Below are 26,540 nucleotides of genomic sequence, written 5' to 3'. Positions count from 1 at the left end.
ATCTTTCCTATCCCTCTATAGACATATATTATCTTGTAATCATTTAGTCTATATTTATTGGTCCATATTATTATTCTTATCCAATTAATTAAGTTCATCCAGTATCAATCACAGTCAAGTTTAACAGTCAGTCAGGCATAATGAACATGGAACTCATGATATAAATGCATCGTATCTGCTACCTTGACGTGGTAGTTCGGGTTACATATCATGATGATCCAGTAGGGTTATATCGACTGTAACACATGTTCGTTGAGGCTCTACCATGCCAGACAATCCAGTTGGACGACGGTAAGTTTAGAATCATAAAATTCATGGTTTAGGGGCAACGTTATATTATCGTCAGGACAGTAAGATTACTTCCTTAAACAATCTGCATCTGAGGTGATGCTGCCTTCCTATGACGGAGGAGTTTATTAATGGCTGGGTCTAAAAGTAATACACCCTAATCTACCCCGCCACATGAGGTAAGGTCTATAAGGTACAAAGCTAATTCATAACAACTACTCGGAAAAATATCATATATGACCGGTCCTTGATCTTTACGATCACGCTAACAGGAGCAACTATAACTCAGTTTCATTAACAACTGTCGCACGAAGAAGTATTCTTTGACAATGTGGTCAACCCCAAAACAACAACCACCTAAACATTTTTGACAGCACTTAAAAACACTTTGTTCATTTAGTTGAATTTCACATTGAGAGCTTCATAACTAAACCATATACAGTAAACAATATCTAGCAAAAAATGATTCTACTTTTAAAGTGAAAAAAAGAAATGTAGAGAAATGTAAACAAATAAAACAAAATATGAAATATATGATTGATTATTATTTGAAAGCCAGTTCCTGTTGCTACTTAAAACAAAAAAAAACTTTTTCTGTTCGTTTCATTTTGAAAAACAATCATGTGTGCATGAACTTGTGTATGTCCAAATGATTGCTGACACCAACAACTAAACAATAATGAAATAAATGAAGTTTTTAATTTAAAGCAATTAGTCCCTTTGATAAATTTCTATATTGTAATAAGAAGACGAAGATTATCAGAACTATGTGATGATATATTAACGCAATATATTTCGAACAATCTGATCACACATATACCTACTGTAGCCTTGGTGGAGAAAAAGCCTGTCTACATCACCTTACCATTTAGAGGTGATTCAAAAAATAGCCTTTTATTGAAACAAAGGCTTAAATCAGTCATCAACAAAACGTATTGTGCAGAAAAGGTTATTATCAAAGAAAGAACGAGGTCAATGCTTCATTCAAAACCTAAAAGACATGAAAACGATTGTGTCACATCCCACTGCGTTTACCAATTTAAATGTGTGGGTGGTCACACATACACTAGGGAGGAGCAATCGTAATCTGAAAATTAGGGTGGGTGAACATGTACCAAAATGGTTGCAGAAACAAATAGAATCAAATGACCCGATAGGAGTAGAGGATAAACAATCATCCTCTACTGCCAAACACATAATCGAAACAGGCCATAAGATTGATCTTAACTCGGCTTTTGTGGTGTTGTATAAAAGTGTAAAACAGCGTATACTGAGGTTTATTGAAGCCTTAGCCATACGAAAATTCAACCCCCCTTTGTGTATTGAGAAACAGTTTGTTCTCACCTTAGCTTATTATCCAGAGTGATTTGGAGTCAAATTGTTTTGACATTAATATAATTATTATCCTTGTCTATTCTTACCCCCCATTTCCAGTCTACTTGACCTTTTATTTTTATATATAAATGTTCTCAACAAGTATATACGTGATCAGATTGTTCGAAATGTATTGCGCTAATATATCACATAGCTCTGATAATCTTCGTCTTCTTATTACACTATCGAAGTTTTTAATGTCGGTACTAGATTATGAAAAGAAAATGATTATTCTTGTGAAACGGATAAATTATACAACTTTCATATCATCTATAAACTCAGGAATAGTATCTGTTTGATTATTTACTAAAACGTTACCGGTCACTTTAACCTAGTTGCATAATTTCCATCCTAGTTGTCAATCATTAACTGTGCCAATTATTCATTTCGAAAGGGAATAAGTCAGCTGTACATATTTATTGAATAATCTTCACAGTATCTTATTAACAATGATAATTATTTTGAATTTCTTGAACTAGACAGCGTAGTTCAGTTTTATAAGTGCATAAATGAATAAAGGCTACTGTTGGAAGTGAGATAGTAAGAGAGAGAGAGATAGGGGTAATCGTTGACAATTTCTTTTTACTGGTTGCAGTACAATACACATTGGTAGTCATGTTAACTACTTTCTTAAAATCGTTATCACATGACTACGTATTGATCACTTTACTGCATGATAAATTGGATCTATAATCACGTATCTTCTCAAATGTTGTTTTAATTTCAAGTATCAATTTTCATATGAGTCAGAGACATTTCTACATTGTTTTTAATCAACCCCTTATATTCATAACTCATAGCTATTCAGTATGTTATTGTAATTACTTATACATGATCTTGGATGAGAAAGTATAAACAGTGTGTGTTTATTTGCATTAACTTTGTCCAATGTGATTTACTAATGTTGTTGAAGCCTTCCGCTCTTGTTTTGTTCATTACTATCGATTAATATGATACAAAAATATGAAACAACAACTGTGTGACATAGTTTGTTAATACCAAAAGTTTATTGAAATCATGGAAATGATCACTATTTCAAAAACAATAGCAGTATCAAGCCACCTAGACTAGTGGCCACATTGTAACTTGATCGATAGCATTCGATCAGCACTAAGAAGGACTTGACACGAATGACATTGATCACCATCCAGTGATCAATCAATTGTGATCACATCTCAGTCTTACAGGAGGTCGGTCACGGCCCGGGTAGCTCAGTGGTAATGTCTCTGACTGTGAAGCTGTGTGACACGGGATTGAATCCGTCAGTGAGCACCAGTTCCCTCAAGATTACAGGTGCACCTTGCTGACGAGTGTCAAGTAGCACGAAACCCGGGTCCAGGGTTTCCTGTTGACCACCTCCAACCACCATCTTATCTCAACATAGTGCACGCAGTATCGAGCCACCTAGACTGGTGGCCACATTGCAACTTGATCGATAGCATTCGATCAGCACTAAGAAGGACTTGACACGCATGACATTGATCACCATCCAGTGATCAATCAATTGTGATAGTTTCAGTTCGTTTGATAATAGTTTCATGATTATAGAATGATATAATCAATGAATTTATCAGTATTATGATTCTAGCGAACGGTCATGATTACGTAAAAAAGTGAAACAAATTATTGTTATTAGCTGATCTTGTCACTTAAATATCACTGCATATGTGACTAAATGTGTGTCGTTTACATGATTTAGTTCAGTTTTTCTATCCCAGTGTAGCGGACGCTACTCACAAGATTTCTTGTAAGTAGTATGTGGTGGAACGTGGCTACGAAGTTGTCACAGTCGTCAGGTGCAGTGAAGAGTTTCGGTACACCGAAAGCATGACATAAGGAAAACACTTGATGACTATACAACAAGATAGTTTAATTTGTGGAACACATTGTGAGATACAAATGGATGATCGAAGGTTATGTATACGTATTGTCTAAATACTACTGTAATTTCTCTTAGCCGTTGATCACTGTCTTGTTGTACACCGGTTGAAACATGTCTACGGATATGGATTAGTTTTAAAATGAGAAATTGTTTCAACGCGAGAAGTAGATTCAATTACTCTGATATTTATGGGTCTTATGCGTACTGATCAATATTTAGATTCTAATCAATAGTTGACTAGGCATCACTCGTCACTAAATAATTAATAGCTAATTATATAAACATAATTTGTAAATATTGAAAGATTGAAACGTTATAATCCACAAATATAACTGAATTATATATATTTACTCATTTTCTAGTATTCCGTTGGGGATCAACTTTAAAAGCCGTTGCTATCCTTCATACTAGTCAAGATATTTTCTTTTTTTAAAACATAGAAATTAACTTGATTCCAGTTTTGTTGATCCGGAGTTTTAACACATGCATAGTGAAGTATTTTGTTTTAAAACCACACAGACATTACTTACAATACTTCTTTTTGTTAGTTGAGCACATGATCGCTACATATGTGTTTATTCAGTTTCTTTAATCTGACGATCAAGACATCAAAGAAAGGTGTCATTGTTCGGCTCCTTCACTCTTGTTAATCAAAAATCATTTAAAATGGTATTGACACATTTCTAAGTGTTGTTTTCAATGTTATTCCCTTTGAAAGATGATGAATGCTTAAATCATAGCGTTGTAATTGACTAAATTGTAGGTAATGAATAACGGGCAATGAGGGATAGATCATTCGTTGTGTTCAGGCTACATGACGAAAGGTAATGAGTTATTCATTTGAGCAAGGTCACTGTTCATATGTTGCTATCATTATTGTAACTTAAAGGTATTCTTGAGCCGAGAATATTATTGTTAGGCTTTTCGAAATAACGCTTTCCATGGAGACTTGGTTTATTTAATTAACGTAACTGGTTGGTAAAGGGTTATGAATTATGAAGTGATTGGATCAGATAACAGAACATAACAAACTATAAATTATTCTACTGTAGGTTCTACATAAATTTAACTAGTAACATTGTGGTTGACATAAATATTCGCTTATATGTATGTTTACAGAAGCTCTGATTTAAAGGTATGTTGTTAGGTTGAAGTTAATAAACTTGATCAACTCACTGTACGTTCTAAGTTTTTAAAGTGCCTAATAATTTTTGATGAAGTAAATGAAATTTCGAAAAATAATCACAGACGGCAATGGGAGATGGTCGCGAACTATTGTGGACTAATTAAAGTTAAATCTGACGATCCTCCATGGGGTCAAGGGGGATGCAGATTGAGAGTTTCATATTAGTACAAAGCAATTGTTCAGTACTTTCTGGTTTCAAATGATTTTCATTATGAAGACTAGAAAGGTAAGCTTAATGAGATTGAATGACTTCAGAATACATGATTCAGGTTAACGCTAATATAGCACACAGCATTAACATTTCTTGACCAGTACCAATGATCCATGTGTTGATATTTAGTCAATGTGCACTACATTGGAATCTTCATTTAGTGACATTACTGAACAATTATCTCACAACTAGATATGATTTACTCATTTTCATCACATAATTACTCACTTGTTGCATAAACTACCAGAATCTCATACAAATGGTTATCATGCTTTTGACCTAAACCAAGTTTTTTTTCTGTTCTTTTTTTTCCAACAGTTTATAAGAGTAAAAGGTAATATAAAGAAAGCCTATGAAAAAGTATCCGGTCTTCAAAATGTACTACCTAGAGAATATGGTGGTCAGAATAGAAGTATTAAAGATATTTTAAGTGAGTTAGTTAATAGGGAAATTGGATAAATTACTACAGTAATAATAATTATTATTACATATATCTGATAAACCGAATGCTGAATGGGTTGATTTTCTGGTCGAGTTTTGAGATTCTGTAACCGTTGTCACTATCATTCTTACCGAAATGAAAGTGGTGGAAATATGTAGAAGAAACTTTATTCTCAAGGCTAATTCGTGAACTAAAAAGAAGAGTATTTATTAAAGGATTAGAAGTGACCTTAGGAAAAAATGTGAGAATATGTATGGTTCTTACACAACCTACTTTTAATTTACATGATATATCAATGTGCCATCTAGATAAGTGTTACATCATTCTTCGAAGATGACTTATTAGTGGACTATTTGTTCAACCGACTGTATTACTATGAAGTTATGTCTTGAAATCATGGAACATTATTAGTTAATAATAATAATATATATGTAATTCTAAAGTGCGAAATTGTTACATTTTATCCCAGGGTATTTTTATTTTAACTGAATAAATTTATAAATGTGGAAAAATCAAATCGAATGAAGTTAGCTTATTCATAGTTCGCAACTAGTTGAAGAATTATTAAGAGCTTGTAACATTGTCTCGGATTAGAAAAACAATGAACATAATGAAATAGTTATAAGGCATAACTCAAGACATTGGTGTTTTATATTGAACACTACGACATTGACAATGTAATTGGATAGGTGATAAGGGTATGTTCACATATTTTAATACATTTCAAGTCAAAGTGATAAGAGTAGTAGTAAATTCAGTGTTCTTGATTTGAATGAAACAATTTTTAACGGGATCCTGTCAAGTCATGTTGATAAGAGCCTTGCACTTGCTTAAAATGTTGATTACTCTGAACTGGATGATTCAGTTGCGGAAATTTAGTTGCCTTCTTCAATTAGAAGTGAGTATTTCGACTATTTTACAATCACTAGATCAGTCTTCCATAATGACAATGCTTTCGACCGGTTATCTTTTTAGGTTTTATCAACCTCATGTATCCTACAGGTGTTTTTCCTAGTCTGATTACGTGATGTACGGAACTTTTCCTTTTGCACTGACAAATTAAATCCATTATCAATGTATCTGTTGATTGCAGACTATCTTCACTGCCAAATTCCTAGTAATTATCGGGAATTCGTAAAATCTAGCCTCTATTTACGGACATAATTTTGTTTTACTTTATACTACTAACTAGGATTAAGTAGCACGAACTAGTTTTGACAAAGTAAAAACCCAGCTGGAGTGTTTGTCATGACTCTCTTGTTCGTGGTTACGTTTCTGTCAATGCCCGAACAGGTAAGTCAATCTTAGTGAATCTCCAAACATTTCATTCACGACCTGTGCACATTTTGCTTTGATAAAATCATGCAATCTGTTCATTTCGATACACACATATATACTTCGATTTGATTGTACTTCTAAATATGACTAGGAAAAAGACGATTGACTTACAAGTTCCCGACTTTAAATATACGATTAATTATAATAATGGAGTATTGAGGTAGCGTATAAATCAGTCTACGTATTTCTTAAAGTATAATGATGAATGTACCTAATTACCATAGTTTATACAAAGAGCTGATCTTCGAAACCTATTGAAAACCAAGAACTGTTTTTCCCAATCATGTGATTCCTCAGTAATGTACGAAGAAGTTATGCAATATCACTAATTAGTTAAAAATGAAAATCATGTCAACACAATAGTCCAAGGACTAAGTTTTTGCCGGAAACCTTAGATTCTTGGCTTTCATACTCGGCGAAATATTGGATGCGCACTGTCAAGGAACTTCACACTAGGACAGCACAACTGTCCAGTAATTTCTGGTTTACACTATTTGTATAACTGAGGTTAGTCTGTGATATAAAATATGGAAGTGCAAACTCTTCTCAAATCTTTTATACTAAATGATTACCAATGTGAACTTACCAGTACTACTTAATGTATCATAAATTATTTGTACTAACTTAAAGACTCATTCAGTATTAAACAATTATGTCATAACCTCCAAATGAGTTGCAACACATACAATTGATGTTTATAATATCATTTTTGATCAGTTTAATCCCAAGTTAGTTATCTTAGTAAATACTGTTACACAATCAAAAGTTATTTCAAGGAAAGCATACAAGCATGTATAGAAGACCAGCTTTTTTTGATAAAACCTCAAATTTTATCTATTATTTCCCTTCTTTTCATACATATACATCTGACAAACAGAAGAACAAAACGCTGATTTTAAAGAATACTTTTTAAAAAATGAAATATTATGGAGAGGTATGGCAGTCAATGAAAAAAAACGACCAGAATCATCGAAACGATTATTAAGTGAATATAAAGAAGCTGATGATAGATCAGTGGGTACAACTGGAACATTTATTCGTTTACCTGTGAATGACTGATTTCTGAATTTAACATTAGATTTCGTTTACATAATATTTTTTTTAAAATACCAAAACCAATAACAATCAAAATAGACATAAATGTGTATAATTTAATAGAGTGAAAGCAATTAGTGATTACTTATTATTACGGTGAAATAGAAAGTACAAAAGTTCCAATTTATTTTTTCTTTAGCATGATTTGATGTAAATTTATATCTTTAAAAGATACACTGATATACAATGCAAGCAATTTAATTGATTAGATGCGCACTGCTGAGGAGTCCCATAATAAGACGAAACGGCCGTTCATTGCTTCTAGGTTTTTCATGGTAGTGTAGCTTCAATTGAGTCATGATTTCAACTATGAAAAATAATGAAATCTCCAAAAAACTCCTGATTACATGAAGATTAAGCAATAAGTGTAAGCATGAATCAAATACATATATATATATATATATACCCAAATGCCCTGGTACGGCCGAGAGTGGGAAGGGTCTGCTCTTCCTCTCCAAATGCTCTCACATGGCCACTCGTATATAGCCTCTGTCAGGGAAGTCCTACTCACTGCCTTCTCATGGAATTACTGCTGTTTACGAAGTTGAGAGGATGGAAAGCGAATGTCCGGCGCTCCCTATGAAAACCACCTGCTTCAGTCTGGGCACCTGGGCAGTATCACATCCCTCACACAAATCAAATGAGATTTGTGTGGCGCATATGTATCTGGTGTTTCCTTGTACCAATATTTATGTGTTTAAATAAAAATAAATAATGTGAAATAATTAGTTGTCACATTTTCAGCATAACAGAACGTGTAAGATATAAATTATTATTGAATACAATGGAGATTATTGATGCAAACTCCTGAAATTTATTTATTTGGTAACAACTAAAAGAATGGTGTCAAAATTAACAATTAAATGTTTCGTAAATGAAAACTGACCTGAAATGAAGAAATAATTGAACTTGTCAACGAACAATTTAATTAGTAGATCAGGGATGATACGTTTGCTGTGGTCACCGAAGTGAAGCGATTCTAACATTACCTGGTTCCATGCAGACTCTTTCGTAAAAATAGCGAAACCTTTTTACTGAACATTTTGTTTTTGTAGTTTAAATAATGGACTGACTTAAGTCGAAGAACTCTTGAAAATAAACAGTGTCCATCTACGACCACGCCAATAATCGATTGAGAAATTTCACTTTTCGTCAGTACTTAAGCTTCGAATCAGTGAGTTTGGATTTGACAGTACACAATTTTAATTTTAGTCAATTTGTAATATAGAGGAAGTATCATCTATTGCGGCTGGTGGTACTTGACCTACACCTGACATGGTTGTACTTTACTGGTTACGAGAATTTTCTTTTGAAGTTAGTTACTAATGAAGATATGATTATAGGATGTATAAAATCCTTACTACTAATAATTTCATGGTTGGCTTATTCCTTAGTGTCATTCGAATTTAAGTTGCATTCGTACCACTAGTTAGCATAATAAGATGTACCTAGAATCTCCCGGGAACTGAAGCTTTCCATGGGACTGAGTCTTATGTCATCATAGTATCACAGTTTCTATTATTATATTATACTGCAAAACGATCAAGTTGATATTAGTATGCCTAATATCATTGGTTATGAAGCATAAAAAGTTAGTGTACATGCTGTACTTAGTATAAATATATATCTTTAATTATTTATTACAGAACGAAAACGTTTACCAATAATAATATTATTAATAATAATAATTATCACAAATTATTTATGGTCAACTGAAATACCAATGATTAAACCGTACACAGAATGTTTAAAGAAGAGGATAGAAACAATGTAAACAAACTCTCTAGAAGCTGAGAAAAAGGGAGAGCAAAATGTGAAAAACAGTTTCTGTACATACACATTTATCCATACAACATAAAATAGTAGTCAGTATAAAAACACAATCTCCCTTGCACACACACACAATAGTCTACTCTTATTGCTCGAAGCAAGCACAACAACATATAACGGCGCATATATGGATGAATGTAGTGGTCTAAAAAAACGTGCATTATTTCACTAATACTCTCTGTCTCGTTCACAGCACAGACAACAAAAATGATAACAATACCACGATACTTTTCTCATCCTTCCCTTCATAATCACTTACACGATAAGCAGGAAAGAAAGCCTCTTTGACATATACATCTGATATAAGCATCAAAACATGGCATCGAGTAGAACACACACAACAAATGGACAAAAAGCTAGATGAATGTCAAAAAAAGTGGAGGGGTAGAGAGAGAGAGTCTTTAATCAAAAATACATACATACATCCATACACATAATGATAAATCTATATCGTTTTCTTTCGTTACAAACAAAATGATGCATTAGAAAAATCAAATGACATAGAAACTATGTCTGTATATGTAACTAAAGGATGGAGTAACGCAGTTTTTTTGTGACCTCGAATAGTATGTTTTTTTTTATAAAGAAAAAAATTAATTGTATTTTAGATACGAATCAAATAAGAGGTAACCGATAACCTGAAAGCTAAAATTGTTCATTCATCCAAAAAGAAAAAGAGTAAAGATACTGAAGGTGTTGGTTCAAGCCACCACTATTGGATTATTGTATTGTAATAAAAAAAGTGATGATGATGATGATAATAATAAGGGGAGAGGAAGTAAAAGTTAGTAATTTATATATTACTATTCATAAAATATTTATTTTAGAAAACAGAAACTTTTTTATGATATATGCATGGTACTACTACTACTAGTAGTAGTAGTAGTAGTAGTGGTAGAGAATAGTACGTATAAGCAGAGTTAGTTCAAAATAAAAATATGAAAAAAAGTTGTAAAAAGAGAAGGTTTAATTTGTGTATGGTAAAGAAATAGTGAAAATAATCCAATGAACATGTCTACACGTGTTGGAGAAAATAAATTACATACTTGACTATTATTTTTCTGGGAGAAAAGAGGCACATGAAAGATATGCGAGAGAGAGAGAGAGAGAGAGAGAGTAACAAGTGTACACTTTTAAAGTATCTAATCACGTTTGGATAGATTGTATATCTACTCAAAGCAGAATAAAAAACTGAGACGTTAAGCCATAATGAATTAGTTATTTCAACGCTAAAAATTTGATTATTGGTTAGGTTAACTAGAAGAGTCAATCAATCTACTGATGTACTGGAGAGTAGTATGCCATTCGTAATCTTTCAAAATATATATACTCTCTCTGTTTGTTATGTGTATGTGCGTGTTTCAAGGGGCAGAAGTAAGAAGTAAACAATTAGCTTCTTACATTCGATCATTTTGTATTTATATAAATAATTTTTGTTGACCATTAATCAATTTGACCGGGTTGTAAGAATAATGTGGTAGACACAAAAAGAAATCATATATGTTGGTAGTATGAACAACAATATAACAACATACATAATATTTCAATGAAGTAGTTCATGGAATTAAAACCGAAACAAAGAAAAAACCATCCAACAAGACAAGTAAAAATGAAAATCTGACTAAAATGATGTCAGAAAAAGAAACATGACAAAAATTAACTCACTAATTAACTTAATTTAACAACACTGAATTAGACAGGAAACAAATAGCGTATGTATTATGTAATCTTCGAATAAAATGCCACTTTCTATATATTCAATTTGTTAATGCCATTTGCATGCATTTATTACTATGGAAGGAGGAAGTTTATTAGAAAATGGTTTTCTTTTGTTATTTGTAAATGTGTAAAAGGAAATGGACAAATTCTTATGATATTCATTAGTAGAAACATTTGACATTATCACCACTAATAGTGATGGTAACGACGACGATAGTAGATGGTGATGACGAAGAACAAGAGAGTCAAACAGTTGGTTTCATAGAGATAATTGGTACACACACATATGTATGATCTATAACTAGGATTATTTTTCAACAGTAATGGATGATGAGTGGATCAACTTCTGGTTGTAATTGAATCTTCTGATGTGGCTGAACTTTGTTGACGATCAATATATAGTTTCAAAAGGCGTTTCTGTTGAGCGAGGATATAGGGGGGGAGGTTAAAGAAAAGAACTCAGGGTGAAGTAATAGGAACTATTAAAAAAGGCGAATTATTCAAAACAATTGACCGATGGAATTCAACTAGTCCTGGCAACAACATAAACACGAGATTGGTCACTTATTATTTAGTGATGAAAGTCCTGCATATAAGTGTTGATTTTTACGACTGTTACATTTGGTGAAATCGACTTCTATACAATATAATCAATAGCATCTTTATTCTCTGAATGATTTTAGAGCGGGAAAAAACACATATGAACCAATGATAACATAAATAAATTAATATATTTGTAATATCCCAATGAGTAGAAAATCTAATTTTTCTACTCATTGGGATATTACAAATATATTAATTTATTTATAACAATCTACTCAATGCTCAATTTATTCAAAATGATAACATTACTTTTGATGATAGTACAAAGAAAGCACATGCTTCATGATGAAGGCTACATAAAATGAATTTTCTTAGTGAATAGTTTGCGAGAAATTAGAATTATCTTTAATTAAGATCATGAACTGGTACAGGTTAGACCACCATTTTAAATCTGGAAGTACTGGACGGCCGTTTTGTCTTAGTATGGGACTCCCTAGCAGTGCATATCTATGATCCTGCAAGCGGAAAATCGAGATCAAGACGGGCCTGGCGCGTGAACGCTTGATCTCCAGGCCACTTCGCCGGCATTCAACGGTATTTATGGTTCAAATGAAGGACCATCTTCGCAATACCCATGCTGAAAATTATCGTGTGCTCATAAGTGACTAGCTTAGAGAGGAAACTTTTGCAGTTCTAGTGAGATGTGACCAGTCGAGCTAAGCCGTATCAAGTGTGAGACAGTTATCAAATGACGACAGTTGAAGATGGTCATGGAATGCCGTGGATTGATTGATGTCAGACATTAACACCGCTAAATGTCAACCTAGTGGTCTGGAGCTTAGGTGTTCGTGCGCGAGACCGGGAATCCTGGATTTAATTCCCGCTTGTGTAGTCGTGGATATGCACTGCTGGGGTCATATACTAGGATTAATCTGCCGTCCAGTGCTTACGGGTTTTCAATGATAGTTTAACTTATTTCAGTACATGATCTCAATGAAAGTCAACAAACTCCATAGCCCCTTACTGACAGCTAGTATTATATAGATCAAAGTAGATGAATTCTCTCTAAAAATATCCCAGATTCAAAGTTAGCTTCATCTTAGACGTCCTAATAATAAGTTTCGTTTTTCGACTTTATTAATGTTATTAGATCTTTGAGAAATAAGATGATACTGTTCTACGATTGATTAGTAAATGTCCATTCTGAAAGTTGTAGTAGACGTCCTAAATGAAGACGATGATAAGCTAGTATAACAAAACCCGGATCCAACCTATGGACAAGTTGTTGAAGACGTACGCAAAATGACTAACCTTAAAAACTGCATGACTTATTCCTAACAAAGCCGACTTGTTCATAAGATGCATGACTGTGTGTTCTTAATTGTACGGTTAATCAACTATAATTGTAATTACATAACGAAAACCATACAAGTTTATTCGTAAATAATTTCAAAACATAAAAAGATGGTCAGCAATAGATAGTAGGTATAAGCAGGGTGGATTAATTGTTCACCTAAAAAAGATCTTAACTGTGAGATAATACATATTACATACACAAATAAAATTCTATGTTGAATATAATAATTTGATACGTAATAATAATAATAATAATAATAATAATAATAATGCATAATTCGGATAACTTACTTTGCCAGCGTTTAATTCAGTTAAATAACTCCAGATATCATCACCAAGTTTCATAGCTATTGCAACTAGACAAAATACACTGGCTTTACGAATGGCACTCTCTTCATGGTTACAAGCCTATAATAATAATATTGATAAAAATTGATGTGTACAAGTATGTATGGGCTATATATTGTCTCGAATATACATAACAACATGCAAAAATGATCAGGTCAGAAGTCACACGGAGTTATTAACAACTAACTGCCCCAAAAGAACGGGAAATAGTCGAAGAAAAAATTGACATTTCAGTTTATGGTAAATTTTTTTGGAATGCGAGAAGGTGGGTAGGAGGATTATAGTAAAATATTACAAACTTGATTAGAGACGTACTTATTAAACTAGGCTGGGGGGGACATATTTTATTAATTCGAAAAGTATGAAATGATGTTGAAATACTTCCACGACTAGTAGTTTCACGGCGAGACTGTGATTTATAGACGAACCAATCAGGTATAAGGTAACCGGTCTCGGATTTTGGCGCGAAATTCACTCATCCATTTGGCTATATAGAGTTTTGGCATTATGGCTGATGTTAGTTCGTGAAAAACTCTAAATCTAATTCCTAACCCTAGCGATCAACTGTAAATCATAATTCTAATTTCTCACACATGTTTATAACCCTAATTCAACCCTAGTTATTAGATGGACACTCAAGGTCAGTTTAGCGTCGCCCAAAGGTCGTCCACCAGTATCGCTTGTTGACTGGTAATATTAACAAAATTCATTGAATACATGCATGAAGCTGTAGTTTAGTGGTTAATGAAGGTTTGAACACAGTTTCATAGGTTTCCTGTAGTGGTATTACTAGTCTTCATGTTTGAAGTGTGGTTGTTGAGTGTTGAACCTATTATTATCTACCTGCTAAATAAGTTACACATAAAATAACACTCATCAAGGAAATGTAATATAATTCAACCGTCCCGATAAAAGGTGGAAAAACATTGACATCTGGACAAAGGACTCCTGTCAAATAGGTTAGAAAGCCGATTGGTTTATCAGAAAAAAGGTTATGTTTGCAAAGTAGAATTACCATGACACAGATATCACTTCAGAGAACAACAATGATTGAGAATCGACTTCTCAAATCATTACGCCAGTCAGAGTAGAAAGTATTGTTTCGCAGTCTGAAATCCCGTTTCCACGTTTACTTTGTAATATGACGGAGTCTCCTATTGATGGCATATTATCCTCACGGTCATACCACAATGGGTGTCGTGTTGACCTTATTCCCCAGATTATAGAGTACGGTTTATGGTAATCACTCTGGCACTACTCCACATCTAATGGACTTTGAAGACTTAAGAGCCAAAAGGAATACATAAGCTCTCGTTAGCCATGTTTCCGATACAGAGAGTTTTCAGACTCAAGCGACGATAAGAATAAGTCTTGGCCATTCGGCTGGTATGTGTTACATGTATATATGAAATACATAGGTTAGAGACCTAAGCATTTTATAAACTTTTCAGCACGGCAAGTACTTACTACACGGATACATAGAATACCAAAGTCCAAGACCCATTTACTCTATTGTATACACAAAGACATAGATGCTGCTTCTATTGTTATCGTCCCAGAATGAACTCTCAAGGATCTGTATTATAAATTAGGTAGTGCGTTTTGGCCAATCCAATTTATGACAGAATGGTAGATTAGTTCAATCTCCACTGACTACCCACATCGGTGTTCATAGGACAAACCATGATAACCAACGGAATGGCAGTCAAATGATGAAGTAAGATCAATTCGGAAGATAACGAAGCAAAAATAAAAAGTAACACATATGAAAGCATAAACTTACAATTACAAGTCCAGGAATTAATGCATTAATAAATTCATGTACTAATTCCGGTGAAGAATTTTGTATAACTTGCATTTGCATTTTAATTGCCGGTAAATTAATGTGTAGTTGTGAATCATTTATTAACGGTGTTAATACATTGAGACATAGTTCTTGTGGAAGATTTTGTGCTACTGTATTAGCGCAATCTTCTGCAGCTCGAACAACCTAGTTTGATCGTGGGAAAGGAAGAAATAATAATAATATAGAAATGATAAACATAGTAACACGATTTACTTGACTTATCAAGGTTTCAATCAGTTTGTTATGATTTAGAAAACAAAACTCGGTGAATATAGTAAACTGTCATCTACAAATTGCTTATAACTGTATTTTTATTCAGTCTATTGACAAACTGAGAAAAAACATACAATACTTTAAATTATGCCGACTAATTTGAAGACAGTTACAATCAGTGGGATTTAAAGGAGTCACCTACGATGTGTTACCGATCAGATGTTTGAAATGAAGTCGGACTGTATGAATTATTGAGTTATAACATTAGGTACTAGGATGGTAAACAGTTGGTGTATATACTAGGCGGCTGAAGTCAAACCTAGGTAATGTGCTCACATAGACGGGAGATTTCATCTAGTGTAAGTTGGAAAAAAGGTAAGGGAGGCAAGCCAAGATATGGCAACAGTTCATGAAGTCATCGACTGTTGGAGTTAACCATATTTATAATTGTAGACTATTTAGTTGGGGTCAGCATGATTGCCATGGTCAATGGTTAGAGACTTTGGGTTATATGACTCAGAATCATTCGGAATAGCAGAGGTGTATTCACTCCTTGTCTTCCTCTAGAGTTTCAGTGCAAAGATCTCCTTATACTTCTCCTTTTTATGCCTTTTCTTTTCTTACTAATATCTATACTGTTATTACTCCTGTTAGTCTGGGTTTCGTCTTCAAAGTAATTCTATCTTGCTGTGCTAATGACAGATTAAAGTGATGAGCATTTGTAGTGTCCCACGTTGCGTATAATGATTTTCTAATGCTATTTACCGCTTATTAGTAAGGCATTTCGACAACCTTGAAAGAAATAATATCTTTTATAAGATGTGAATCAACGTGGAACAACGTTACGAAATCCAATCCCATGGTAGCTGATGATCAACAATAGGTTCATACAGTTCATATATAAATGAGTACGGCTGAAAGTCCAATACACAGACTTGTGCCAAGTTGCAAAAAAATCAACGTTGATAAAATTTTTTTTGAATGACTTTTAGCAGAAGAAAAAACAGATGATAGACAATATGTGGACATTAATAATAATCTTTATCAACGAGATTTAATAATCTATATATATTCAAAGGTGAATGAATACACGTAATTAAAAATAGAACTTACAGATTTTTCACTATCTCGACAGGCTTCAAGTACTTTAATAACAAATAAATAAGCAAAATCATGAAATAATTCCGGTTTAGCTCGTACTAATTCTTGAAGTACACGAAGTGCCAGTGCTCTTGTTTCATGCTAGCAGAAAATGCACGAAAGAAACAAAACAAAATACATTTTAGGAAATAAAAACTTTACTGAAGGTAAAGAAATAATTGAAAAGACAAAAAAGTTCTTTAGCCAAAGGTTAATATTTTCGTTTATGTTACGTTTTCTCAGATTGTGAATTTTTTGTTGTAGTTTTGGAATAAATGTCATCAGTTCCTTATTTAAGCAAAAGAAGGATGCTTTCTGATTACTTTATAAGCATTAAACCAGTTCATCCCAATGAAGTCCAACTGTTTATCTTCTGAAGTTTTATTATGTTCTTGTGTCTTGTTGACTATTATATTCGGGAATACAGGTGAATGTGAATACGATAAAGCCAGTTGAACACAAGTCATCATAATGGACCGGTTCTCAATGCATATGGAATAGTCAGAAAGCTCTCTTTTTCTACCTGAAGTAAGCGTTGATGATGCTACTCAGAGCGAGGAAATCTATAAAATCAAACCGTAAACGTCAGAGAATACGCTACTAACTACAACAATTATTTGTGATACTACCACAACCAAAACAAAGCACCACCTTGAGGATTGCAAATTATAAATATATGTATTCCGGCCAACAATTTTTAACACAACGAACTCGATATTATTGTTTTATCGTTTACATGAAAATCTCTGATTAGCATGGAATTATTTGGAAAGGTATAATGGGAACCTATCTAATTTGTAGGCTATATAAATCACAGATTGATCTCAGTTGGAATAACTCTAAAAAATCAAGGGGCATTGAACAGCTATACCGTCACGGTGTCGAAGTGTGCCCCCACAATCTTGACGAACCAGTATTTCAAATGGTTGAGTGCTCACAGCGAAACATGAAGAACTTTGAATTTGATCCATGGCAGGGTCATGGGCATGCACTATTGAGGATTCTTACACAGGGACGAAACCAATGTCCAATAATGTTTGCTTTTCGATAGCACCCTGCCTAAAATTAATCTATGAGTACAATATACTAACAGAACTAGATTGCAAACCATCAGGATATTAGACCAGTAGCCATGAATAAGGTTCTATGGGTAGTAAGAAATGTGTAGCCCAAAGATGACACTACATGAACCTTCGGTTTAGCCACATCTTTTATCATTATTCACATTTTAAAATTTGTCATTTTACCACAACAAATCTGTTAACTATGACCTTTACGGCATACCATGGCTAAAATTATTCGTAGTTGCTAAGAAACAGAAATATTTTTTTCAATAAATTCACAATAACACATATGAACTGATTAGTAATGATATTTGCCAGTCAATATATAAAAAAAATATAATATGCAAGATTCATGGTGAAACTCATTACAGAAACCAACAAATTAAATAATCAAGTGTCCAAATTCTGTTGTAGTGTGAAAATCAAGCATGTGTAAATAGTTCATCATTCAAAATAGTAATTTACATGGAGGTTAACCATTTACTAACAGTTGATTTCTTTTTAAATGTCAAAATTTTTACAGAATTCAAATGTTTTATACACATATAGTTCTACTTGTTAATTTGAAGAGAGAAAAGAAAACAATTAAAGAAGAATAACATGAATTCATTTCACTAGGTGGCCACAAACTATTTATTATCTGAGATAAAGTGTAACACATATTGTTACGATTAGTATGTGTTTGAATGATATCATTGTTGGCCCCCAAATGCCCTGGTACAGTAGAGAGTGGGGATAGTCCGCTCTCTCTCTCTCAAAATTCTCTCACGTGGCCACGCGTATATAGCCTCTGCTAGAGAAGTCCTACTCACTGCCTTCTCGTGGCACCGGTGTTGTTCACGAAATTGAGAGGACGAAAAGCGAATGCCCGGCGCTTTAACCGGGTTGATGGACACGGAAAGTCCACCTAGGGGAGTTGGAAAACCCTGATTCCAAACCAATGGTGCACATGGGCTCCAGTATCCTGAGGGACAAATGGCGTATGAATCAATTATTGGTCACCGGCTACCATGGGACTGCATCTCCTCACGATGCTTCACTGCCTTGTGGATCAGACCTTTAGGTCAAAGGCTCCGGGTGTGGCCCCCTAAGAAAACCACCAGTTTTGGTTTGGTCACCCAGGCAGTATCACAGTCCTCACACAAATCAAATGAGATTTGTGTGGCGCATAAATATCTGGTGCCCTTTTGTACCAATATTTATGTGTTTAAATAAATAAAAAAAGTGATAATCTTCATTGCACTTGAGTTGGTCTTTATTGTTAGATGTGTATCATGTGCAGTTCGCTATGATATAGTCATTTTTGTCACACAAGTTTTATGCACAACAGATCGATTATGGCTTGCGGTGAAACAACAACACTGAGATGGAAGTACGTACCTTCAGTTGAAGAATTCTAAATAAAATGCAACGCGCTTTTCATATTTCAGTGCTAGTCATAACCTATCTATTATATATAGAACTTAACACACTTATAGTTTATTTATCATCATTTATTTAAACACATAAATACCGATACAAAGGGGCACCAGATATATATGCGCCGCACAAATCTCATCTGATTTGTGTGAGGGCTGTGATACTGCCCAGGTGCCCAAACTGAAGCACACTTATAGGATTAATGTTGGTTGCATTTTTAGTGTGAAAACACATCAGCAAAGCTGATAATAAAATAGGAACATATTTATAACAATCTTATTGAGTAAGCATTGGAAACTTTGACATTTGACGACTTAAGTCACTTCTTCATAATAAATTCGGTTTGCAGGATCAAGCGTTTCTGTAGTGTTTGGGTCGATGGATGTAGATACACAACTTCGTATTGAAGTGAAATGAGCTTTGAAAAAATATAGTCTGTTGAGTAGAAAAATTGCTCATAAATGGTTTTTGTGCCTTGCTGTTCTTTTTATAGCCCGCAAGTAATATTAAGATGATTTCTTTATATAAAATTCCACCAAATAGTATTTAATAGATGTGAAATATAACATCATAGAAAAATATACCATATTTAAACGAACTGTAAAAAAAATTATCTACACGGTGAAAATCTAACTCACTCCATCATCACCTAATGTTTCTAGGAGAATTAACAAAGTTGGCTTGAAATATTCATCCCAATTACTGATAACACCATCACGTAATAATTTGATAAGTTTTAACATACATGTCTTTCTTTGTTCATAGCTTGAATTAATGTGAAATAGATAAATAGAATGAAAATGAGAAAAACAATCTATAATGAAGAAGCACAGTGTAGAAAAAATTTGGAAAACAAACGGAAGAGTAGAGAACACCATTGAATGAAGGCAATTGAACAAAATATAAACACAAATAAAACTGTGGTTAGTGAAAAGTTTAGCAGGATCTAAACAAACTTGTGAAATATGCTTCAAGCCATATATATTCTCTGAAGAAGTGGCTTACCGTGAGTCACGAAAAGTAGGAAAATCTGATCTCCCTACTCATTGGGATATTACAAATATATTATTTTATCTATAACAATCTATCCAATGCTCAATTTATTCGAAGTTATCAAGTCAAACCTTAGTAATGATACCTACAGTAAGCACAATTGAACAAACTACTCGCTAATTCTAGTTATCTAACAGTCATAATCAACAACCATTACTTCTACTTATCTATGAATGTATTCAAGCTAACTGAAAAGAAAAGACGAGTGAATTTTATTTACTTATTTAAACACATAAACATTGGTACAAGGAGGCTCCAAATATATGTGCGTCACACTTTGTCATTCTATTTGTATGGGGGCTGGAATACTGCCCGGGAGCTTAAACCAAAGCAACATTTATTTCTTATTGGTTTAGCTTTTAATAAAATACAAACCGTAATTTTAAACTGGGAAACAATGTAAAAAAAATTTTCTGAATATGTAAACTGCTAATGTACAAGACTTTACATGTGTGTGATTGATTGTTTTTCACATGTATTTATTTCAATGTTGACGTAGATTTCTTTCATAGTTGTTCTAGAAGTGAACTGTATTGCCTAGTTATTAATTTATATTAGCAAGTTTAGTGATTGAAGTATAGAAGAATACTTTGACATACATGATATTACTTAAATAAATGTATGGGATACCCTCATAGACATGTTCACATTCATATTATTACAAATAACAATAATACAGTGTTCAAATGGAGATTTCTTATCCGTGATATTCGATTTGATGCAAATTTGTTACTTTAAGAACAATAACAATGAATGTAAACACTTTTTGAAAATCCTGTTAACAATTTTCAGTTTATGTATAGTGTAGCATGATAAAATGGACAAACGTACAGTCTCCCATTAGCTACTTGATGAGGTTTATTCATACTGTTATATAATTATAATTTTATATTGTGGAACACATTTGAAGCAAATGAAACTTAGTTGCCAGGTATATGTCTATATATATTTGGCTCCGAGTCTTACATTGATTTGGGCGCCAATATTACTACCTAGATTGAATTGGAGCAAGTGATGTAGCCACTATTCCACAGAAAAATCGTTTGGGTTATTTGACTGGAACTGTTTGTAAATGAGTTTTATTTTCCTGCAAAAAAATAACCTATTAGTTGGTCAGTGCTATCATGGATTTTATTAAATCTGCCAGCTTCAGACTTAAAGCAATAAGAATGGGGAGATTGGATGCAAGGAAATATACCAAGTTGGTTGTGGGTCTTGGTTCGAATACATATTACGTATGTAGAACCGAGTATGCAGCATCAATACACGGATTAACTGACTGGTTAGTTTCAGTTATATATGAAAATATGGGCTTCTTATATAGGAAAATTCAGAATCAATCATTATCGACTGTCAAATTATTTGTACTGTTATATATGCCTAACCATCGCCTAAGTCGATGAGATATATCTACTGTTGGAGTAAGTTGGAAGAAAGTCAAAAGGCTTAGGGTCCAATCAAAATGTGGCATCAGTTCATGAAGTTACTTGACTGTAGGTTTAAATTATGTAGGTAGGTGGGTGAAAACTACTTAGTTAAAGTTGGAGTTGGAAGCTTCGAGTGAAATAGCTTGGAATAGTTCACAATGGTGCATAGGCATCCACATTTTTTATATCTTCTTTCCAATCTTGAATTTCAGTATATTTCCATACACACTTTCACACCGTCTTTTAAAATCATATTCCCAAGATTTAGTCTTTCTTTTTACTATTACTACTACTACATGACTTTGATTACTTTTGCTATTTACATCTCGTCGTGTTAATCAGGTATGGCAATCCAGACAAACGCATATCTATGTCAGGCTGTATGTTGATTTTTCTATTCATAGTTGTACAGTTCACAAAGTAATTAGTTGTGTTTTAGAAAAAAGATCAAATTGACTATTTTAAATAGTGTCTGTTTTAGAGAGGAACAAGAGTATTGATTCATAGTCTATTTAATGTCATTATTATCTATTTCCAGGAATTTCTTTTTGTTCTATTAATCATTATTTACGACTATTTTTCCTCTTGGCACATTGATCCCAGATGAATGGTTCTTTCTAAGTTCATTAGTTTATGTATTGAACTATTATTTCGATCAGAAGAGTAGGTTGGTAGTTAAGACACGGATTTAACACACTGATTTTTACCAGATTTTCGACCAATCAGCGAAAAGATAAACAGATACCCAGGGTTTACTAAATCTATGAGATTGTATTTACCACTGTGAATTCCTTTCTATTATTGATTTGTACTTTGAGTTTCATTGAGTATGTAGACGTCTGGTATTTTGTGTTGAATCGTGTATCTTCAGTATAACGTGATCGAGTATAATAATTTCAAGTATAACGATTAATGATACCGGTTGTAAATAAGTTTTGAATCCGAAAACCCAATGATTGTATGTAATGCTTACTAAGTCCCTCACTTTAAAACCGTACAAAAAGAAAATTGACTGTAACAATAGCGGGAGTAAAACTCAAATATTCACAGTAAAAATGTTATAAAGTCGGCGAACAAATTAGTCACTACATATCAGAAAAACGGTAAAGTGCATAATAAATAAAGCTTGATCGTTTTGTTCAAAAGCAAAATACATAGACAATTTCCGTTAATGTGATTAAGCTATTATGAAAAGAAAAATACAAAATTGATACTATGGCAATGTCGAGAAAACATTATAAAACTTGTTGATGAAAACTTATTGAAGGAGTAAGCAGTGTGAATTGTATAGACGCAGAAAGCATTAAAACTACCAAGAACAATGAAATGTTTAGACAATAGTTTACATCTATCAACTATTCAATCATTGAAACATATATACTATCATCATAAAAGCAGGGGTACATATATAGGTGTCATGACATCGAAATGAATGACAGTTAACCCCTACAATACAGAGTAACTCAACTAACCTATGACATCATGGTTATGTTTTAAGAACCTAATCTCCAGCACAACTTTGCAAAGAAAACAGCAATATTTAATCCTACTACAATTGTCATCGGTAATAGACTGAGTTATTCTGCCACTAACTCTTAGAGAAGTGCTTTTCGGACAAAACGGATTAGGGGTTTATGGTAATCTCCTGAGAACTATGTGGCATTCAGTAATTTTAACCTAGCCGATAAACTCGACCTAAGTAAAATTCTATTTTATACTTAATGTCACCAAAATGATGACCACAAATCGATATTAAGGATTGTGAAGAAACTGTGTGACATACAATTTTGTTAGTAGTCCTTTTTGAGAGTAAATGTTAAGATTAATTTCCTTAAAAAAATGAAAGTAAACAAAACTAAACAACCTCGATATTCAATAAACTTTCTAGTCAAATTAAAAACAAATATTGATAGTTATGAAACGGAAAAAGTGTTCCCAAACACCCAAAATAAAAAGAGGCGGGAGCGTGAGAAACTAGGAGGAACTGTGACACCAGTACTCACGTGACATTATCTCTAGATGGAAATTGATTTCATTAATTCATTTAATAAACGTTACAACCCAATTATAGAAACACACAATAATGATGATAATGTATTGTTTATCGTTTTGTTTATAGGGGACATTAACAGGAGAAGGTTATGCAAACATATGAGTGCATATGGACATATATATATATATATATTTGGTTCAAATAATTTTTGATGAAATCGTGAAATAAACAGTAGTCGCCTACTCAACAATGTATACACAGGTAAATAAAAATAAGAAAAACAATGGTAGTATACTTTACTGATCATAGTATTATTTTGAAGCAAAATAGGCTATGATAAATCACCTCTTCAAAATGTATACATGTATACACGTATGCACAAATAAATAAAGTGTCTATGTTTGCGATCATTATCAATAGTGGCTTATGGTCCCATTAATGATCAGAGGTATTATTAGGAATGTACACTAGTTACATGATAGATATTGGGAAATCATGTGTTTGTCATAGATAGAAAATTTGACGAAAAAAGTCTTATCCAATGTGTTTTTTCTTCGATATCCCCAGATTATATAACTGAACAATGAAACTATATTTTGAAGCAAATTCAAACTTATAAGATACATATGGCATTGTTGTTAAAAATGGTATTCCATTTTCGAAATTTAAGCTTACGAGAGAAATTGTCACTAAAGCGAATAAGAGTTTCTTAATTACATGATTATAAAAAAACAACCACTGATGACATGGGAAATAGAAGTTCAGATGGATTTTGTCCCGATTTGTTGAACACGTGCTGATAATTTTATCGAACAAACCTTGTAGCATGAGATTGTCTAGATTTCTCGAAGTAAAACCTCCCCTGACAGATGCATAAATTCAAGCATAGAATGTAAGATTATATGGTGGTTGCAAATGAAATTACCGAATGTCCTGGGCATACGCCTAAAGTCAGGTTCTGCATGAGGGAAAAACAACTTTTCCATCACACAAATACTACTAGTCAGGTAAATGTTATAAGCAAGCTATTTGTTTTATTAATCACACAATGCAATGAATGATCTCTGTTTATACATGCTGAATGGAGTATAGATTGGGAAGCACTACATAGAACTTCTTCTCCACTGAATATGAAACATAATTGTTGGAAAAAAAAACAATTATGCAAATACATTAAATCAATAAACCAATCAATACCGGTTTTTTGAGAAAATAAACCGCGACGAACAAAAAGGGGCGTAACGAGAAATCATTTAAGTAATCGGAGAAGAGAAAAATCACTGAGAGCAAATTAATTGACAAACATGAAGATAACATACTGATTTTTTTCCAATTAAAAGGAAAGAAAATCAATTTGTCACTTTTTTTTACTTAATGTAAACAATAACCAATGTGAGGTAAAACAACCAAAAAAAAGGCATTTAACGATGCCATTTATGTGGAAAAGAGAGAAAGGGAAGAACAAGTAAACTAGCTCATAAAAGATGTTGAATGCTAATTAGAAAAAGGAAGAAATATCATGTGATCTATTATTTGCAAACCACTAGGTTGGTAATTAACACTGATTCACAAAACAAAAGGAATAATTTACATGGCTATATTCAAACACTTGAAGAAGATAAATATAGACTGAGAAATTTATATAAATGATAAATTCTTCACGTAATTAATTAACTGATTGTTGTATAATTAATGTACTAAAAGAAGCGAAAACCATCAAATAGGTAAATCACTTTCTGAATGAGAAAATATACAAATGATGATATTTAGAGAGATTTCTTAAAGTAAAAACAGTAAAACTGTTGAAATCACCTGATAATGTTGACACTAGTTCGAATAAATATGGGGAATTGTTGATGTCAACTCATCGTTAACTTATATACTAGATACAGATTTGTTTAATAGGTTCAAAGACACACTCTGAATGTAGGAGTGAGTGAGTGAGTGATACTATCCGCAAAAGGCCGTGTGAAATAGTATAAACACCCTCAGTTTTCCTATCTTAACTAACCAAGCAGCAAAGCATTATTTTCAGACTTCGTGGCTTTTCTCTGGTGTTTAAGTTGTCGTGTAGATTTGGCCTAGGGATATCAGAAAAACTTAGGAAACCAATTCAGGCTTTCAGTTGGAGGACTTATCAATGGCTATGGAAAAAACTACAGTGAACGTTTCTTTCGAACACTTAGAAGCCTACATGAAGCGTCTCAGTCTCAAATAAGAATCATGAAAGCCCTCTGAAATCAAATTGTGGATGCCATATTACAGGGTATTCCAGGAGCAGCGGCTCAATTGGATGACATCATAATCATGGAAGAAATAATGGATATATGGAAGAGACCTGACCAAACTATCACGCACAGGCGAATATGGTTTTTGTCTGATCGCAGGAAATTGTGACTTTTATATGCAACAGGTACGATAACTTGGTTTCACAATGGATAAAGATAGACGACCACCACATCCAGAGAATATGGAGGCTGTAAAAACCCTGCCCAGCTCAACGGATATTTCTACTTTATGATATTTCTTGGGAACGATCATTCATTACGGAACTTTCCTATCTCAACTCAATCACCTACATGCTCCACTGAGCTACCTACTGGTAAAGAAGGCGGAATGGAGTTGGTCCGCAACTTGCCAAGGAGCTTTCGAGAAAATCAAGCAACTCATAGCCTCCAATTTCTTACTTAAACATGAAACATTCATTACCTTTTGAGGCTTCTTCAGAAGCTTCATATTTTACCCGATGGATCTGAAAAAGTGATCTCCAATG

At 33.3% G+C, this 26,540-nt stretch overlaps 2 protein-coding genes across 2 annotated transcripts in view; one reads left to right on the top strand and one right to left on the bottom strand.

Moving 5' to 3' along the window:
• The window catches only part of Smp_080210 (putative lipid-binding protein), a 21,515-nt gene extending 13,579 nt beyond the window's left edge, over positions 1-7,936 (top strand). The window contains exons 6-7 of the mRNA XM_018797151.1: positions 5,260-5,371; positions 7,599-7,936. Of these exons, the coding sequence (XP_018652222.1) occupies positions 5,260-5,371; positions 7,599-7,780 (294 nt within the window). The 3' untranslated portion in view covers positions 7,781-7,936. The remainder of the gene's footprint in view (positions 1-5,259; positions 5,372-7,598) is intronic.
• A 3,768-nt stretch (positions 7,937-11,704) lies between these two features.
• Positions 11,705-26,540, bottom strand: part of Smp_165350 (putative clasp2 protein) — a gene marked incomplete at both ends in the record, with an annotated part of 53,900 nt that continues 39,064 nt past the window's right edge. Inside the window, 5 exons of the mRNA XM_018797150.1 lie at positions 11,705-11,782; positions 13,556-13,672; positions 15,396-15,602; positions 16,785-16,913; positions 19,933-20,059. Of these exons, the coding sequence (XP_018652221.1) occupies positions 11,705-11,782; positions 13,556-13,672; positions 15,396-15,602; positions 16,785-16,913; positions 19,933-20,059 (658 nt within the window). The remainder of the gene's footprint in view (positions 11,783-13,555; positions 13,673-15,395; positions 15,603-16,784; positions 16,914-19,932; positions 20,060-26,540) is intronic.

This window comes from Schistosoma mansoni, chromosome 4, assembly GCF_000237925.1.
Source record: "Schistosoma mansoni strain Puerto Rico chromosome 4, complete genome".
Taxonomy (NCBI): domain Eukaryota; kingdom Metazoa; phylum Platyhelminthes; class Trematoda; order Strigeidida; family Schistosomatidae; genus Schistosoma; species Schistosoma mansoni.
Note: the sequence above shows the minus strand (reverse complement) of the source record. Positions and strands in the feature narration are given on the sequence as shown.